Below are 20,459 nucleotides of genomic sequence, written 5' to 3' on the forward strand. Positions count from 1 at the left end.
TGAATGTGAATAAAAAAATAGTCATTTTAAAATCACTAAATATCCATATGAGTCTTAAAAATCCTAAACTTTTCGTGCTCTAAATGAGATACTGGTGGAGAAATCCCCTTTACAGCGAGCACCCAGCTTAAATCTAACGTGCATGTTTTAGTATGGAGGGCCAAAACTTCAAAAATTAAATAACAAAACACATCATTACTACTAGAAGCTGTCTCAGCTTATTTCTGGTCATCTTCTTGTTCACCAATGTTGATTAAATCAATCAGAAGCTCAAATTAATTCAGTTAATTAATGTTCACACAGAGAGCAGGAATCTCCTAAAGCGGCAGCTACCAATGACACACCTCAAAAATACATGTGATGACTGTCAGCCACTGCAATGACTCTACTGACCTCTTTGAAGTTGTCAAAGGCGGCGAGGATGATGTCATGACCTCCTCTCACCAAACACACGGCCGCCAGCAGCTCCAGCACCAGAGCTTTAGTCCTGAAAAGACGATTGACGTTTATGCACTGCCCAGCAACTACTTTAAGATAAGATAAGATACCTTTATTAGTCCCATGTCTAATAAAGACGCGGGACATTTAAAGTCCGTCCTGAACACTAACACCTCGCAGATAATCACATCCATAGTTCTTGTACACTTTTCAGCTTATAGTTTAGTATACAGTGGCTTTCAAAAGTATTCGGCCCCCTTGAACTTTTCCACATTTTGTCACATTACAGCTACAAACATGAATCTATTTTATTGGAATTCCACGTGAAAGACCAACACAAAGTGGTGCACACGTGAGAAGTGGAACAGAAATCATACATGATTCCAAACATTTTTTACAAATAAATAACTGCAAAGTGGGGTGTGCGTAATTATTCAGCCCCCTGAGTCAATACTTTATTGAACCACCTTTTGCTGCAATTCCAGCTGCCAGTCTTTTAGGGTCTGTCTCTACCAGCTTCGCACATCTACAGACTGAAATCTTTGCCCATTCTTCTTTGCAAAACAGCTCCAGCTCAGTCAGATTAGATGCACAGCGTTTGTGAACAGCAGTTTTCAGATCTTGCCACAGATTCTCGACTGGATTTAGATCTGGACTTTGACTGGGCCGTTCTAACACATGGATATGTTTTGTTTTAAACCATTCCATTGTTGCCCTGGCTTTATGTTTAGGGTCGTTGTCCTGCTGGAAGGTGAACCTCCGCCCCAGTCTCAAGTCTTTTGCAGACTCCAAGAGGTTTTCTTCCAAGATTGCCCTGTATTTGGCTCCATCCATCTTCCCATCAACTCTGACCAGCTTCCCTGTCCCTGCTGAAGAGAAGCAGCCCCAGAGCATGATGCTGCCACCACCATATCTGACAGTGGGGATGGTGTGTTCAGAGTGATGTGCAGTGTTAGTTACACATAGCGTTTTGCATTTTGGTCTCATCTGACCAGAGCACCTTCTTCCAAATGTTTGCTGTGTCCCCCACATGGCTTGTGGCAAACTGCAAACGGGACTTCTTATGGTTTTCTGTTAACAATAGCTTTCTTCTTGCCACTCTTCCATAAAGGCCAACTTTGTGCAGTGCACGACTAATAGTTGTCCTATGGACAGATTCCCCCACCTGAGCTGTAGATCTCTGCAGCTCGTCCAGAGTCACCATGGGCCTCTTGGCTGCATTTCTGATCAGCGCTCTCCTTGTTCGGCCTGTGAGTTTAGGTGGACGGCCTTGTCTTGGTAGGTTTACAGTTGTGCCATACTCCTTCCATTTCTGAATGATGGCTTGAACAGTGCTCCGTGGGATGTTCAAGGCTTGGGAAATCTTTTTGTAGCCTAAGCCTGCTTTAAATTTCTCAATAACTTTATCTCTGACCTGTCTGGTGTCTAAATCCAATCCAGAATCTGTGGCAAGATCTGAAAACTGCTGTTCACAAACGCTGCCCATCTAATCTGACTGAGCTGGAGCTGTTTTGCAAAGAAGAATGGGCAAAGATTTCAGTCTGTAGATGTGCGAAGCTGGTAGAGACAGACCCTAAAAGACTGGCAGCTGGAATTGCAGCAAAAGGTGGTTCAATAAAGTATTGACTCAGGGGGCTGAATAATTACACACACCCCACTTTGCAGTTATTTATTTGTAAAAAATGTTTGGAATCATGTATGATTTCCGTTCCACTTCTCACGTGTGCACCACTTTGTGTTGGTCTTTGATGTGGAATTCCAATAAAATTGACTCATGTTTGTGGCTGTAATGTGACAAAATGTGGAAAAGTTCAAGGTGGCCGAATACTTTTGCAAGCCACTGTAGTTTCATGTTCAGGCTGTGCGTGGTGTTTACCTCGGGTTTCTGTCGTTCAGGCTGAGCGTGATCTCGTTCACGCAGGAGGGATGCTTCATCACTTGGTTAAACCCCGACTAAGTAAAAAAACACAAAAATCTGCCAACAGTTTGCCAAATAAGATTAAAGAATGAAATGAAACATGACCAGATTAAGTGGCTCTTGTGTGGACCAGAAAACAATATGAACTGCTGAAATGAAACAATACTTTAAAATTGAACTGAACTCTGACCTTACATATGGCATTTGTTTCTTAATATGAATTTAAAACAGCAAAGGACAAGTGTATAATAAGTGAATATCAACATGAAAAAATTACATTACCTATTCTGACATTTTTTGCTATCTTTAGAGAATGACTGATGGGAAATAAAAGTTAAACTCTAAGGATCAATTAATAAATAACAATAATACATAGTGTGTAAGTGGTTTTAGATACCTGGTAATTCATGATGGCACGCAGACACATGATGCAGAGATGAACATCATCTTTCTGGCTCACAACACGCGAGTTCCTCAAGGCTTTTCTGTTTTAGAGAGGTAAATCAGCCAGGTTTAACTGAGGCTTAACTGAAGAGCCGCTTTAATAAGACCTAGAATAGCACTGAAAATAAAGCCAATAATTATTACCCATTTACCCACTTTTTTAGAAGAATGTGCCAACTAATTCTTAATGAATTAATTTAGAAATAAATAAATAAATAAATAAATAAAGTCCATCGTCAGAAACTGCAGACTCTGTTTTAAGAAGCTCAAAAACTTCTGCAGTAAATACTTCAAATAATACTCATGCCAGCCATCATTCACCAGATGAAAACAAAACCACTGAGAGCATGCTCTCATAATTGTATTTTGCGTCACTTAGCGACATGTTTCACATTCACACCTAAGCACACCCCGTCTGAACAAAAGGACCCCAAACACCTACGTAAGGAGGCGTACTCGCTATGAGAGGAATGCAGCCACTTCCCATCAGAAAGATAAGAAGGACACGTCTGCAGCTGCTGAAGGTGAAGGCTAGGAGGAGATCATGATTTGAGTTTAAAAGCATGTGACCCTGCTCATTCCCAAATGACCTGTTAGGAGTGACCAATCACTCTCACTTATGCATTAAAACAGCGCATCACAGCACACACTCCAAAGGACACTTTACGTGTAAATTAGCCACATCGGCAGCTTTTTAAAGTGGTACTAATTGAGTCTCCAGGGTTGAGAATGAGCTCCTACGACTACATCAGCTGAATGGAAATAGGTCCCTGCAGCCAGCTTTAAGAAATCCTTAACAAGTTTTGCAGTGAGATGTGGATCATGGGCGTGCTGTCGATATACCCTCGGCCATGTGTCTATTTTTAGAAAACTTGTTTTTGGATAAACACTTAAGTCAGTTTAAAATGTTACTTTTCTCACTTTTCGGAGTATCAATAACATCAGTAAGTCATTTTAATGTAATAACAATGAAATAAATTAAAGTAGCCCATAAATTTATCACTGTGCTTTTGGTGTTTGTCACACTGTACCTGACTGTGAAGGCCTTGCCACCCTTCAAGGCGCTGTGTGTGGGTGAGTTGCTGGCACTTCTTTTCAGATCTTCCCCTGGTTTGTCAGTAGTTTTGCCTTTGTCTGTGGGCAGAGTGCCGTTGTCCACAGTCTCCACCTCATACCTGTGAGTATCACCATAAAAAGTAATGTTAATTAAATTTTGTGACCTTCTTGGACTAGTGAGTGACTGTGTGGCTGAGACAGTTCAGCAGCGACTGCTCTGAGATATCTTGTAAGCTGATACCTACGTGACAGCGCTGTGGGCGACAGACAGATAATCCACAAGAACGTCCAAACCCTGGTTCTCCTCATTTAAGAACTCCTGAGCCCAGCTACAGCAGGACAACACAAAACAAATGTAACTCAGAGGCAGAGCATGGCAGGAAAAGTTAGTAAAGAAGTGTTTTAAAAACATGAGTTAAAAGTTGTAATTTTGCTAATACTCACTATATTTCATTAAATGTGTTACAGGTGGTTGAAGAATTCACATTTTTATTTGAATTCATTGCTTCGGTGTAATTTTGTGTGCTATAATCAGCTTCTTATCTCTATCAATGGTACAATCATATTGTACCCACATGGGAGAGACTCACCCGATGTGATTGGTCCTCAGGGAAATCTCCAGCTCTCTCAGGACCTGTGTGGATTCCTGGACCCGTCTCCTAAACTGATAAAGCATATACAAGGTGAGAATGAGGTCAAAAAAATACTTAAAGATATCTTATTATACTCATTATAATATATTAAGTAATTGATCATTATGTGCCTCTCTGCTCTTCATCCATTTAAAGTAATCCACCTAAAGAACCTGCTTTTTCAGGTTCGAGAAACTGATAATTCAAAACAAACAAACAAAAAAACAACATTACTAAAGTTAAAGGTGGTTCTGCGAGCTACGGAGCTATCAGGTGGTCTTTTAGTTGCATGGACTGGACTGGACTGGATTTAGTTTGCACTTAGTTTGTTGGATAAAACAGCTGAAATACCAATATTTGAAATACTTTTAGATTACAGGTGATGAAAAAAGACTGCATATTGCCAGAAGGCTTAGCTGGAGGTGTGTCACTGCATAGCTACTGACTAACCAGAGGAGTTTGGAGGTTTTCTTTTATTATTTTTAAAGAATTAAATAGAAACATTTCAGTTTTTCCAAACATATAGCCAAGGCTCTACAGTCTATGAACCTTGGCTTATCCAGGTGTTGGCTTTACATAACATGATAAAGGAATGCTGGATATATTTGCAGTCAGGAACAGGGGTGTCCTAAATATTTTTAATAAGTACAGAACAGTAATCACAGCACACAAAGTAACTCTGCCTGAACAGACAGGGCCAACTTCAACCCACAAATATTTCTTACAGTAGAATATTTGTGGTGCCGTTCTATTTCCTGCCTCAAAAAGCTCAAGAATTTTATCAAAAGGTCTAAAATCAATGAGGCTTTTTCAAGAAGTTCATGTTTACTTTTCGAAAACAAACAGAAGCTTGAAATTAAAATGTTTGATTTGAGTTTGCTCCGATATACCTTTCGACTGACTCCTCCGTGATCCACAAAGCTCTTCAGCTTCTCCAAGTAAGCAGATGGTGGATTCTTCACTTGAAAGCGCTCCTAAAGATGGAGGAAAGAAACATTCAGACCTCTAATTATGTTTGATTGCAGCGCTGCAGCGATGGGGAAGGCAGGGCAGAGCTCAGCCGGGGTCTCACAGGAACAGGCTGATTACACCGCCTCAGTTATGCAAATGGTTGAAATGATTCGACTGCCATGCAGCGGCTACGTTCTCACACACACACTTTTCACTGTTCACGGCCTTTAGTTAAACCGAAAAACTGACACTTTCTGAAATGTGCCAAACTGTTTACTTGAGAAGCTGTATGACAGCAACGGGTTTATCTATCGCTCTCGCATCAACACACAGGTTGTTATGGACTCTCTTGTAGTTGCTATGGTGGTGTACAATATTGATGAGCTTCCTTGTGTTAGTGTATACGTAAGTCTGTGTTGGTTTCTTAACTTTGGCATTCAGCCATCTTACAAGAAGTTCAATTCGATTAATTGATTAAAACCATCCTTTAACGTTTCTTCTTTTATCTACCTTTAATGGCTTCTCATGTTTGTTTACACTCCAAGCCTATTAACATGTACTTTACTACAAAGCAGAATCTCTTGCTTAGCGAGGTAACTTTACATTTACCTCATTGTCAGTGTTTACATTGCTGTGGTAATTTGTGCTGTATCACTGCCTGCTGAGTATAAACCCCAGTGTGCAGGTAGAGTAGTAGGAGGGTCTGTAGGATTTTAAAATCTTTGTCTTTCACTGTTATGACTATAAAATAATAAGAAATGCATGTTTTTAGGAACATCTTTATTTCTCCTTTTTTCTGTTGTCTCCAAAACATTTGTATTTTCTTAAGCCTTATAGACTTCTCCTTGCAGGCCTTTTTTGTTCTTTGCAGCTCAACCCACTGCAACAGAAAAACTCAGTTACAGTTTATTAGAATAAAAAAAAAAAGTAAATAAGTCCTGAACAGAATATTGAAAGTCTACCTGGTCACAGATCAGGTCCCACTTCTTCTCACTGTCGTACTGGCTGAGGATCTTGACCTTGTCTGGAGGAAGATTCATCGTGTTCTGGCAGCAGAAACACATGAAATAAATGTTAAAAAGTCAAATCTGTCGATTGGAAGCAATAACCTGCAGAACTTTTTCACATTGTTCACTTTTTATGTAGAGGTAAGTCAAAGAAAGTCAGCGATACAAACGCTGTTGATGGTTCACTTATGTACGAGCACTTATGTTGAATGTGACATGTGAAACAAACACAAATGAAGGGTGTAACATGATATCCACAGGGGAACGATGAATGAAAATAAAACATGGGAAAATCAAAATAACTGGGATTTACCCCATTGCAGAGCAGACAGTACACATAGACATTCATATGCGTACACTGCGATCATTAGAATCATATAAATGTTCCACATTTACAGTTTGATTACACTCAGGTCCATGTGAAATCACTCATTTTGGTAGTCAAATGCTAATTTGTATTTTGAACAAAGGTGTGTCCTAAAGGTGTGTCGGAGCTGCTGCACCACTGAAATCTACAATAAGACTGCAAAGTAAATAACTTCAGCATTCTTAGTGTACAACTACAACAACTACAAGTACAAACTAGGTAAATGTTGCTCAACACAAGCAAGTTACAGTTCATATACTTAGCCTATTATGATGCAACAGCAATTACCACAAAAAATGAATAAATAAAAAATAAAATAGTGAGGTACATGTTCTATTGAGGACAAAAGGACAATTTGACATTTTTTAAGAAATGCTATTTAAGATTAATATTGATCATTGTGCTAATGGCTCACATACATGCAAGGTGTGGTCAGACTGCTCTTCTGGTTGGATGTTGGAGTAACTGAGGCGTTTCTTGTCTGAGAATGTGGAGACTTTAAATGCACCCGTTTATCACAGGCTTTTGTAAGTGGTCAGTGTGTACTACGCTTCACCGCCGCTAGCTGGAGTCACTAAACTGAACTTCTCCACTGTGTGTGGGCTTTTTAATGACATATTTAAAAGAAGAACAGCATTATTGTGTAGTACAAACCATCCAAATTCTAGCATTTTAGCGGTGTTACTCAACACTAAACAGCAGATATCTGCATTGCTCTTCTATTTTGTTGTTTACACAGTCGATTACCCTCATCCTCTGGTCTGTAATTTATTTATTTATTTTTTATCTACAATGGCTCTAATACCCATATATATAATTCTACCATGCTACCTTGTAGCTCTTTCTTAAAGAGGCTTGTGAAAGAAGGCCTACTGTGCGTTATTTTTCATTTTTAAACAGCATCAGACCATGCTGCCACAGTAACCTATATTCTCATTGATCTCTCTGTGCTCTGAATTATTTACAGATACATTCTGTGTTGAAAAACAGTCATGTGAATGTGTGAATATGGAGATCTTCCAGGAACCAACATGGTCACAGGCACGGGGTCCTCTCAAGCCCCTTTGACGACATCTTCAATAATTAAAGACTCTGCTGCAGGCCGTTATAAGTCTGGCAGTGAGTTACTCTGAGAGTCACAGGTCTTTGTAATTATCAGCTGTATGCTGTCATGTTACACTACAGTTTAATCACATATAGCCTACGTCTCAGAGCGGGATTTTAGTTCACATTGTGTTTTGAAGAGTGTGTGCTGATCCTCCCCTCTGATAAAGTGCAAGTCAGGATGCTGCTGGTTCTATACTCCTGATGTCAGCTGTTTGACAGATGAGTCAGATACTGTCAACCAGACATTTGCTTTTGTTTATGATAACTGATATCAGATTATAAAAGTTCCTGAGAAGTAAAGATAAAAGATTGTCACCACATTCCTCCCATTTTCACAACTGGGTGGTGTCCCAAACAACAAACACAGACACACGAGCGGCACCGACTATAACCCACAGAGTTGTGAAACTAGGCTAGTCGACAGGAGAATCCCGCTCAAGCATGACACACAGCTCCTCGTATCTTATCTGGTATCCTGAGCAACTCGGGCATCACAACCTCAGCATGGTGTCAGTGACACTGACTCAGTCTGCTCAGGAATGTCCCTGTCATGTCACCAACAAACAAATTCACACCACTGTCTGAATTTGAACTTCTCAAAAATTTAAGTCAGGCTTTTTATTCATCCAGAAGTAGAGGCCGAATCCCACTAAATGCTAAAAGATGGAGAGCTGCTGTCAGGCATGTCAATCTGGAAAATGGGTCAGTAGATCAATGCTGGATGTGCATCTGATAAATCAAGCCTGATGAATGAAGCTGGTGGGTCAATACGTGCTGGTTATGTGTGGCCGGATGGAAACTGAAAGAGAAAAACAGCACTGGCATTTTCCAGTGTTGGGTTTAAAATACAACATTAGCAGGACACGACACGGCTTTGGCTCCAATATAGTAACATAACACAGACCTGTGTGTGACCCACAAACACAAAAACCTTGTAAGTTATCAGACTTTAAATCACATTGTGTGTGTGCGTGGGGGGGGGGGGTGGCCCTTTTGTCATCTCTTCCCAGTCTCTAATCTACCACATCTGATGAACCAGTCGAAAATGCCTGACACGGTTCAAACTTATAGTCAGTCTGAGACAAAATCCCTGAAGGAAGTCCAGTCTATTTGATTATTATCCTGAACTACATGCAGTACTTGTTTTCTAAAGCAATATGCAAGGGGTTTGATGTGTTTTATTCTCCACCGTCATGCAATACAATCACCAGATGTTTTGCACGAGGGCTGCAAACTATGTGTATGAAATTTCATGCCAACTAGGAAGCATAAAAACTGCAGTTCACTGACAGGTGTGTCATCACAGCTCACTGTGCTTGTGCTTTTCTAGATTCTGTGGATTGTTGTGGTTAATTAATCAGACCAGTAAAACTAGAAAGATTCTATCCATCTCTTAAGTCTGATGTGATCAGCCATCTGGTCTAAACTCTTCTTCGATTCCAAAACTCAAACATGACTGAGAGCTAAAAATGGCCCAACTACTTTCATCTTCAATGAATTGTGAGCATGGCTGCTCTCTTAGGTGTCACACTGAAGTTCAACAACATGGCAGTGATGAAAAAAAGGATTTAGAGGTTAAACTGACTTAGACGTTAGCGGGAAGTTGGCTTGTTAGTTTCCATCTATGGATGAAATCCCACGTTATGACCAGAGATGGGCAGTAACGCGTTACTTGTAACTTGTAACGCGTTACTGTAATCTGATTAGTAAGGGATTACTATTGCAAAATCGGTAATTAGATTACCGTTACTTTCCCGTAGGAACGCTGCGTTACTGCGTTACTAAAACCGTGATTTTTTTGCGAGAATGTCTCATGACAGTGACGTAAGCAAGTGCGACGTTGGTGACAGCAGCTGTGTGCAGATCAACAATGGATAATATATCGAGTGCGGGAGAGAGTATGAGCGTGCAGCGTTTAAAGCGTGGAAGTACTGACCTTACTTTGAGTTTGATTCCATAAAAAGTGACAAAAACATTAGTGTCCGCTGTGCGTGGGAAGAAAACTTCTTTTTACAGCGAAAAAAACCCCTAAACTTCCGAGCAAGCACCGAGTAGCTACGACGTGATGGGAAACTCACAGAGACACTCGCGCGGATTCTTCAACTGACCGCAGCACACCTACACCAGGGTAACCCTCCGCCTACCCTGCTCCTGCTTTACAGGTGAAAATAGAGCAAAAGGACCGCTGAGTCTTTGACTTTATTTATTTTCTGCTGTGTTTTACTTGCATCTGTTTGAAAGAGTGAGTGAAAACACAAAAAATATTTTATTTTATGAGCTGGAATGTGTAGAAAATAGGTTTAAATGTTAAACTAATTTATTCAAGTCAGAGAATGTTGCATATAATTAAATGTTTTGCTTGATGCATAAAGTTAAAAGATTAAAACTAATAAAACAAGTTTTAAAAAGAGACTTTTCCATTTGATTACATTTTGTATGATGGATTATGTAGAAAAAGTAGAATTGGGCTGAAAGATCTATCACTTTATCACCTCTTCAGGTTGTAAATCATGTTTTTAAAAAGTAACTAAGTAACTAAGTAACTAAGTAATTAATTACTTTTGAAAATAAGTAATCAGTAAAGTAACGGGATTACTTTTTGGGGGGAGTAATCAGTAATTAGTTACTGATTACTTTTTTCAAGTAACTTGACCAACACTGGTTATGACTCAGAGATTTATAAAAACTGAAACGTGCAGCTGTATTGCTTCATAAATGAAGACAGAAAGTTAAACAGCAGCCATGTTTATGGGGTTATTGAAGATGGGCTAGCTAGCATATAATGGTGTGCTACTAGGTGGCTGCCTACAGACCTATGGTTAGGATAATATAGGAAGGCAAAGATGGAGGATGAATTTTAGACTTTTATCTCTCAACATAAACCAGTGTGAGGGTGTAAAAGAGATGAATGCAATCATATGTCAGAGAAAAGATGCTGAAAACGAAGCAAACTTCAGTCCAGAGAAGACCTGGGACAACCAGTCAACACGCTGCTGTGTGGTTTGGATTACTCGCTATGAAAAAGTCTCATGCCCACTCTTTTCTGAAGCATTTATATGTTTAGTGTCCGGCAAACTATGAGCCCAAGAGTTGAAAAAGACAACAGTTAATGAAACCAGCTTGGAGCACAGAAGAGCTAGCTTAGACCTTCATTCGATCCTCTCATCTAAACACTAAGCACTAGCAGAGGCTACTACAGATGTGCACCTACACATACGTACATGTACAAAAAACACGAGCGAGGTTGTTATGTATTGATTTTGTTGCAGTAAAATAATAATATTCCTACAAAATGCTAACATCTGTATTCATACAGCTGCTTTTCCATAACAGCTGGTTCAGCGATGAAATGCTTTTAAATCTTTAAAGCCATTTGCCCCCAACTAATAACATAAACTGACAACAGGCAGCCTGCAGTGCTAAACATGGAAGCAGGGAGAGGCTATAAAAATACTTTACATAAATGAGCCATTATAACCTGTATGGAAATCTTCTGATGGTCTAGGAAGATTATGAGAGGCATATAATGATGATTATAAACAGACATGGTGTGTAACTGTAGACTTTTCCTTCTGCAGGAGGACACAGGCAGTCTTGCTGATGGTCGATTCAGGTGCCGGAGATAAAAATTCCCCTTTCAACAAACAGCAACACAGACAGGATGAACTTGTTTTACATGTAACATAAACCCCAAAATAAATGATAACAATTACTTTATTTTTAGGTTTCTTGCATATTTCAGTTTAATAATGTTTTAGAGCTTTTGTAACCTGTTACCTCTTTTTAATCCCTTAGATTAACAAAACAGTTATTATTTTGGCAATTTTTGACATTTATGACAGCAGGAGGTGCTGTTAAAGTTCAGTTATCTGATGAAATTAACTCTGCTATGGCTTACATATCTTTTATTTTTTATTTTTTTGCTTCTTGTATTTTATTTCTTGCTTTTTCCTTTTTTTCTTTTAAATCGGTTCAATTTTCTTTAAACATTTCTAAAAAATAAGAATTTAAATTTAAATGAATTAATGTATTTACTGTGTCACTCCTGGCACTCTTGGAGCCTTTTTCTTTGTTAATTCTTGTCATTAACTCTCTGTTGTGACAATGCCAATTGTGTGCTTGTTGCTGTATACGTTCACTTTTTCTCTTAGTAGGACGAAACTATTTGTTTCCGTCTTTACACGTGATTTAGTTATAATACCAAGAATATTACTAGACGTGTGCTCCAATTTAGGCAGAAACAATGAAGCTGGCATGCTGCAAAGCTTGTTTTCCAAAAGACTTTAAGGTTGTCAGCAAACCCCATTTATGTCTAAATGCTCTCTAAATTAAGATCATCTTTTTTTTCCACCGAGTATGTTCGGATGCACAAAGAAATATTCTGTGCTAGCAGCTGATCACATAATCACGTCCCCTGTGTGTCGTTAAAGGCGCGATCTTCTCTAACATCATCAGGTCAGCAGGGAGTTGTGCATGTGACAGTAACATAAAACACAATCTGTGAGGTGCTGCAGTCATCAGGCTTCACATGTTAATGAGTTTAATTTTCATCTCGAGCTTGCTCTTGGCTGTGTGCCCTCTGCGGCTCATTTTTATTTTTTAAGACCTGCTAAGTGTGAAGGCATGTGGCAATCTCCATGGCAACCTGCACCATAACTGCCTCAGTGCTTTGTAGGCTCACGAATCCCCCCGGCTATTTTTTAAAATTAAGTGGCGTTACACAATAAAATCAGTGACCTTTACACCTGCTACTACACCACCAGAGAAGCGGTGAGACTCAGAGGCTCAAAGCAGCAGCAGAGATGGAGGACAGGGTATCATTTCTACAAGCAGAGTAAAGCTAAATGATGCATGATGCTGACTTCCTGAATCCCTGATGGTTCTGATTGTCCCAAAAGGATGGATCAGTGAAATTATTATCTTCACAGAAAATGAATAATTACTTATGATTCAGTGCTTTTCCTATCTTTTCCTACTGGATGTATATGCTTTCATCTTATGCTAAAGGCGATCATCACTGCTCACTAATCTACCTTTAAGTAATCCCCCAAATAGCTAATTAGAAAAGTAGAATTGGGAAAAATACCCCAAATGATTTTCCAAAGTTCAAGATGACATCTTCAGATGATTTGTATTTTTTGACCTACAACTTCCTGACATTCTGTTTTCATTCTGTTATCAACTACCTGCTGCAATATTGTCACTTTATGATTTGTTCACAGTTCCTAAATATCAAGATGTTTGAGAAAAACTACAACATAGATTGATGCAATACAAAAATGATTGTGAGGGTGCTGGGAATTCCCCAATTTGGCACACGTTTCGTTATAAGGAGGGCCTGAATGGAGTCCCCCAATTATCCACTGTTAGTGGGGTAAACCATCAGAGAGTTGAGGGTTGTTTAGTTGATTGCTAGGGTAATAATCACACAATAACAGGATGATGGGAAAACTAGGCTAGTATGGCATCATTCTATCACAATATACAAAGATGAAGGTAGAATTCGAGATGGCAGGATTTCCACAAATACAGGCTCTTGTTCATTTTCATTCTGTTATTATTACATTATTGCTGTACTGAGTTGATGCATGATAATGTTCTGCAAAGTGCGTGACACCCCAAGCTGCAGTGAATTGCATCCACATCTGCTCTGCTTTTAATGTACTTCCACAAATCTCTTTAAAATGTCTCATGGAAATACAGCCAGTGTTTTCTATATTTAGTTTGAAACTGATTGTGGGATATTGGGTATAGATATCAGTGGGGTTACAGAGGAGACAGATGATGAAGAAACAGAAATAACAACAAAACCCCACCAATAATTAAAGAAAAGAAGCTGGTTATTCTATAACGCTGCTCAGATAAGAAACAATAGATTGATACTGGCAAAATGTGATTATGAATTGTTGAGTTCACAACGCTACTGAATCCACTGTGATAATCGTCGTGATTCTGGGATTTCACACAGATTGCCAGACACAGCATCTTTGTATTTTGGTCGGAGATAATGATTCTAAAAAAATTTCAGATTCATTGGAGTTACAAAAAAGTTGTTGTTTTTTTTATAGCTTTACTTGAGCTTTAATTATAATGATGAGGAAAAAAGAAAATGAACTAAAGGGAGGGACTGAATTCACACTTTTATAGAGGGGCAAAAATACAGCACATGGGTGTGCTGAAAGGTGAGATGAGCAGTGCATCACAATAACTATTTTATCTTAACTATATTGTTTTGATAAGGATGTGCCCTGAGTTAAAATGTGATTAACTGCACAGAACTGAAACTTACTGCAAAAATTGAATAAGTGGAGTTAATGCCCATCAATGCTTAAAAGAACCCAACACTTATAACTTATAAGCCTGTAGAAAAGTACAGACTATCTAAAAAAGAAACTGAATGTTCTTTTCTCTGCTTCTTCCTGACTTTGTGCATCAGTTTATAAGTACAGTACACAAATCCGCAGATGTACATTTACAAATCCACCCACCTGCCGCATTCCCTGTTGGGAAATATGCAAAGTGTTATGTAAAACACTGAAGGGAAAAGTACTAACTGTAAATTTGGACGTGACTGAAGCCTTTGTGCAGTCACTTTGTCATTCTGTGCTCTATGTTCTCTGCAGGTTTCTGCAGCTTTAGCATTGATTCTTTTATTGCGGATTCACATCAAAGCATCAAAATGTGAGTAAAGTATCATAAATGCTGCCTCACAAACAAACCTGCTGGCTCATTTTACAAACAAATACATGCAAATGCGCATGTGCTGAACACACAGAGCACTATCCACCTCCCATCTCCGAGCCCTCTGACACACTCTCTCCGCTCGTCCTTCTGAGCCACTGCGGAAGGAAACCAGCAGCGCTTTGCACACCAACAGGCAGAAACTGGTTTGTATGCAGACAGAGTATCTTCAACACTGAGCACAGGAGATTCAATTTATTATGCACACTCGGCAGAAGACATAAGGGTGGGAGGGATAATCTATATTTGGTAGGATAGAGAGGTGATGTAGCAAAAAGACAGAGAGATTGGGGGGAGACGCGGTTGCAGGATTTAGGCTGTTATTATTATGGAGACACCTGAACATTCATACAAAGTGCTGCAGCTCTGCGATCAGTGACGCCTGCAGCAGTTGGCACAAGACGCTTGCTGCTGGCACATTAATTCATTGCTGTATCTTTCACACAAATCCTTCCACTGCAACACTGGCCGAGTTTACTCTGATACTGTAAACACATTCAAATGAAAGCAAAGACTGCAGTTTAGGCTTAGAAAAAAAAATATTGAAATAATGAAAAAAAGGTTTGTAATTCAACATGACTTATTTGATAACTGGAGTGTTATTATGATGTTATTATTATATTCTGCATGTAAAGTGACAAAAAGACTCACAGATTAAAGGTGGGGACCCTATAATATTTTTTTTGTGAAACATCTTAAAAAATAAACAGAATTATTATCATTTTGTGCTGAAAACTATCTGAAAATACAGGGTAGTATGCAAACTGGCAAAACTCTGTAGTTTGCAGCATTGTGGTGAAGTTTATGGTAATACGTCATGTTGGACTGAAGATGCTGATTAGACTCAGAGCCATGAAAGCTTCTGAATGAACAGGTTCAATCCAAATAATCTCAGAGCAGCAGAGCAGGTCAGCTGATCACTGCCTATAAACGAATCTACTGGAGCTCACAAGGAAATGATTAGATGACGTTCTTTTCTCCACATTACAGTACTACATCAGATTTTAGGATTTTCCTGCTTGCCAGACGCCCCTGGCTTCACCCATTAGTTTGTGAACTCACATTTTGAAGCTTAGGATTCAGGATTTTGGTCAAAACTTCTGAAAGCATTGCTTGGACAGTGCTTACGGCTCAGCTCTGAGTTGGTAAACCCTGACATCACTTCAGAATCGAAGGTAAATTAATTGGAATCTCAGGGCTCATGTGATTCTGCTAAATGAATTTCATCCCGACTGTCCACTAAATATCAAAGAAATCAGCTGAAGTGGTTTGGAGATATCCCACTGAAGGAAAATAAAACATTATCTCCTCAGCAGAGGAAATTACAACTCTGCCTCTCACAGGCAGCATTTTCTGCTCACACACACACACACACACACTGACTGAAGTGCTTCACTTGGAAGGGAGCAGCATTTATCAGGGCGTTAACTGATTGCCTTTCACCTTTAGGAGCCGGTTTTGCTAAGTATGCTCACTGACAGCACGTCTGGGGCCTGTTAGCTGTGTTTCACACTATCAATTCTTCAGTGTGCAGCCCATCATTATGATAGGACTCAGAAAAGAGGAATGCGGTTAATCATAGAAGAAGCTGTCTGACCACATATTGATCATAGCTGCCGTCTTTCACTTTAGCTGTCACTGTGTAGACACGAGTTCAGTCACTGTTGCTGCACATGTAACAGCTCAGTCACAGCTGGAGTTGCACTCAAGCAATGCTTTGAAGACTTAATGATTCTGTCATCCACCCCACTGGGTGGTGTGGAAAACAGGCGGGCTTTTCAATGAAAACACAGTATGCTGCTGAAGTTGGAGAAACATCACAACAACAGGCTCCCACTGTCACGGGCCGCCGGGGGGCAGACCGTGTGGAGTGAGTGGAGGACCCAAGAGCAAACAGAGGTGAGGACACAAAACCGGACTTAACAGAAGGCGAGCCTTTATTTAGGGCCGAAAACTTAAGGAACAAGGCAGCAAAGCAACTGAGGGAAAACCTGAACATAGACTGGGAAAACTATGGCTAAACAAAGTACAAACTAGGACTAGTTAAGGCTGGGAAACTATGACAAGGGGTAGGGGAGATAACACAGACGACGCGACGCAGACTACATGAAACACAGAGACTAAATACACATGAGGGATGATCAGGGGAAGTGGCCACACATGGGATCACAGCTGACACACATGAACCTAACGACAGGACAGGAGGGTGCAACTGAATACACTGACAATGAATACAGACTTACAAAGTAAAACAGGAAACATGGAAATTAGACATGACAAGAACTAAACATAACCACGCAGACAGGACTCATGACCCAGGGAAACTTAGTACAGGGGAGATGACATAACTGACAGCATGAACTTGACAGTACAAGACACACAGACATAAACACACGAAGGGCAAGGGAGACTTAATGCAAGGGTAATATATACAAATGGCTGGGCTACCTTAGAGAACCTAAACAAACAATAAACATCAAAATAGGCTAAACATAACACACTGGGTCACACGACCCAGGACCATGACACCCACCTTCTGGTTTCTGCCTTCCTACTAAAGTTTTGCTTCAGGAATTTGCTCCACCTCAAGCTCATGAGCAGCACTGAGGTCGGGGCACAAGCGTGACCTCCCCTGGAGCAAATGTCAAAGTAATGTTATCAGCAGAGGTGCTTTAATCGCTTTTACATCTTTGTGTTCAACATCTGGTCTTGGGTAGAAGAACTGTTCCAACATCTGTGCAGATGTTGAGGACGACTCCCAGTCCTAACCTGTAACCCAGGGGTGTCAAACTCAAATACACAGTGGGCCAAAATTCAAAACTGGAACAAAGTCGCGGGCTAACGCTAATATTTATTGAAATATATTTATTCCTCCAGATATAAGAATGAATCTTTTCTTATGGACTCAAACACGTTTTGCTGAAAAACTGAATATGGAACAAGCAAAGCTTAATACTAAACAATATATATATTAGCTGTATAATACCAGTAGGCCAGCTCTGATAGTAATTTGGTATGGCTTCGCGGGCCAGAGTTTGACACCTATGCTGTAACCGCTTTCTTATTATCTGAACTAGCCGGGGGTTTATAATGCTGAAAACGCAAGGAGGATGTTTTCCAAAAGTTAAGGCACATTAAGTTCACCATGCAACAAATGAGGCACAATTTAAGTGTGGATAAACAAAAAAATGGGTGTTGTCCAAAGAAAGGCTGTAGCGTATATGGCGAGGACACTGTGTGACCATCTTTTTTGCAAATCAAAAGTTAAGAAACAAAGGCACGTGTCTGCATGTCGGTATTTCATGCTTCGGCTGACTGTATCTATGTTGTGCATGGAAAAAATCGGGGCGATAATGCTGCTGTTTCAGGTGGATTTATCTGTTTTGCTCATTTCAGTTTACTTTCTGTTTCTAGATTCTAGATTTAATGATTTAAGCAGATATGTGGGCAGGTAACAAGCTTAGTCTTAGACTGTTGTCTGGTAGGTAAAGTAATGAGGAAAGTAATGACCTGTTTTCAAAGGAAGTTACTTTTATGAGCCCAACACCAAAAACAAACGTTGTTGTCGGCAAGTTCTGTGATGCCGAATAAATCACAAGAAAATCATTTAAGATATCCCAAAACACCTGAGTATCTAAAGAAGGACTAAAAAACACACACTGACAGAATATATTTATGGCCTCTGTAATGATCTACATCCATTCAGTATCACAGTGTCGTTAGATTTCAGTGATGTAGCTTCTGAATTATTATCTATCTCTCTGATTTTCTTTCCCTTACAGCTACGCTCCTCTCATTTGAGCTTCTTTTTCAGAGCTTAAAGTTTACTTCTGTTTACTAATTCTCTTGATTTGATAAGCGCCCCCTACAGGAATAATAAAGTAATGACTTTGAGAAGACTAACGAGGACCAACTTAAGGCACCTGCATTTCACTAAATATAAAATCAAACAACAAAGGTGATGCAGCATATGACCTAATCTACATTGTCTCTTTCCTAATATCCAAGCGTATTTTTGGCAACGTAATCTTCTCTCATTGGTAAAACTTTGATACATGAGTGATTTATAAGTACTAGTATAAGTACTGAGATAGGGCAGTAAAGAATAGAGGCACCTTTTACTAAGCTGTAAACAGACCTGACTTCCTCGTATCATTCTTTCTCTAACAGGGAGCAGTGAGCCTAAAGCTGCGGTAAGCCTGAGCATAAAGGAGCTCTTATGTATCTTTTCACAGCAGCTTTGTGTACCTGGCACAACGATAAGCTTGTCCCGAGGACGTGCACATTTTCAACATATTCCACATTCTTTGTTTCTTTCTATTGTGGCACTCTTGCTTTTTCCACTTGCAGCACGAAGTCATGCATTCGTGACTCACCAGCACAGCGTTGAAGCGTTCCTCCAGCTCTTCTTCAGGTGGCATCGGGAGTTTCGCTCCGGCTGTTTGTCTCTGGGGCCCTGTGGACCCCGGGCCCGATGGCTTGCCATCCTTTCCCTGAGAAACCTCAAGGCTTCCTGCTGCATTCCCCATGACTGGCAATCCAATAGATCCAAAAAACACACATATGCACAAAACTCAAAAGAACAGTCACTGCCAGAGTCTCAAAAAGGATCAAATGTGGGTCTGTCTGCTCATCCAAAGTTAGGTTCTGTGTAGCTTGTGGCCTTCCATTATCTCCACAACTCCTCTGTGTTGGTTAACATTTATTACTTGTCAGCTTTCAGTTTTCTGACAAACAGAAGAATGAAATCCACCCCAGCCTCTGAATGACAGCTCAGACCTGGCTCAGGTCCTAGTGTATTATGAAACCCTAGAAAGAGGGAAGGGGATATCCTGACAGGGACGGACGGACTGACAGCTGAGCGAGTGACAGAGGAAAGGGGGAGGAGGGAGACTTCAGAGCCTGAGGCAACTGCTGAACAGCAGGCTGAAATAACAACAGGAAAAAAATCAACAGAAGAAGATAAACAGCAAAATATAGGCAGCACTTTGGTGTGGAGGAAACTCAGGAGGAAACTACTCCCAAAGCTGCTGCAGGTAAGCACACTCAGCTGGAGCTCCAGGTGATCTGTGGAGGTTCTTCATCTGCTGCTGGATGCTGGTAGTCGGTGGACCTCTGAACTCCATATCCAGAGTAAAAGAAAAAAAGAGGGGAAAAAACAGGAAAGAGCAGAGAACCGGCAGGCAGCTACTCTGTCTATCCGACAGGAGAGAAACTGAAGGCAGCAGTGGCATTAGTTAATAGCACAGAGCACTCTGGGTCCTAATGCCTCCCTATTCAGGCTGCACCTGACCATGGGAGCTTTCAGAGAAGGTGTGTCAGATGCATTTTAGTTCATAGGCCACATGACACTCAGTCAAGTTCAAGTGGGCCGAACCAGTTAAAGCCAAACAATATACAAAAATATCTTTAGTTCATGAATGCAAAGAAGTACATTCTGAAAATCACATTTTTTTACTTTTAAAGAGGAACTCGTTTACAAAAATTTGATCAACAGCTACTAATCTCTAAGAAAAAATGAGATTGCTGCAGTGAAAACATTAAACTCAACCAGAGCAACAGAATAGCTTAAACAAAGAATAATTAATAAATTAAAGGAGCATCTCAAGAAAAAATGAAAGAAGTTACAGTATCATATGATTGTTGGGTTTTTCTCTGTATGTATGATTGTAGGGTCTACCTTTAATTTAATTTACAATCTAAATAACATGCAGTTCTCTGACGACTCTGCAATAGTCGGCCTCATCACTGATGGGGACGACAGGAAGTACAGAGAACTAACACAAGGCTTTGTGGAC

At 40.0% G+C, this 20,459-nt stretch overlaps 1 protein-coding gene across 3 annotated transcripts in view; it reads right to left on the reverse strand.

Annotated features, from left to right (window-relative positions):
* The window catches only part of fmnl1b (formin-like 1b), a 39,403-nt gene extending 19,533 nt beyond the window's left edge, over positions 1–19,870 (reverse strand). For 2 of the 3 annotated variants that reach the window (XM_004565929.3, XM_012923174.3), the window contains exons 1-9: positions 19,038–19,870; positions 6,402–6,485; positions 5,379–5,462; positions 4,447–4,520; positions 4,102–4,185; positions 3,832–3,975; positions 2,754–2,841; positions 2,315–2,391; positions 394–487 (exon numbers count right to left, since the gene is read on the reverse strand). In XM_004565929.3, coding sequence (XP_004565986.1) covers positions 394–487; positions 2,315–2,391; positions 2,754–2,841; positions 3,832–3,975; positions 4,102–4,185; positions 4,447–4,520; positions 5,379–5,462; positions 6,402–6,485; positions 19,038–19,190 — 882 coding nt within the window. In that variant the 5' untranslated portion in view covers positions 19,191–19,870. Of the gene's footprint in view, positions 1–393; positions 488–2,314; positions 2,392–2,753; positions 2,842–3,831; positions 3,976–4,101; positions 4,186–4,446; positions 4,521–5,378; positions 5,463–6,401; positions 6,486–9,856; positions 10,414–19,037 lie in introns of those variants that run through there. The other variant, XM_076887740.1, reaches the window with a different exon arrangement.
* Positions 19,871–20,459: the final 589 nt, after the last annotated feature.

The sequence above is a fragment of the Maylandia zebra genome, linkage group LG8 (genome assembly GCF_041146795.1).
Source record: "Maylandia zebra isolate NMK-2024a linkage group LG8, Mzebra_GT3a, whole genome shotgun sequence".
Classification (NCBI taxonomy): domain Eukaryota; kingdom Metazoa; phylum Chordata; class Actinopteri; order Cichliformes; family Cichlidae; genus Maylandia; species Maylandia zebra.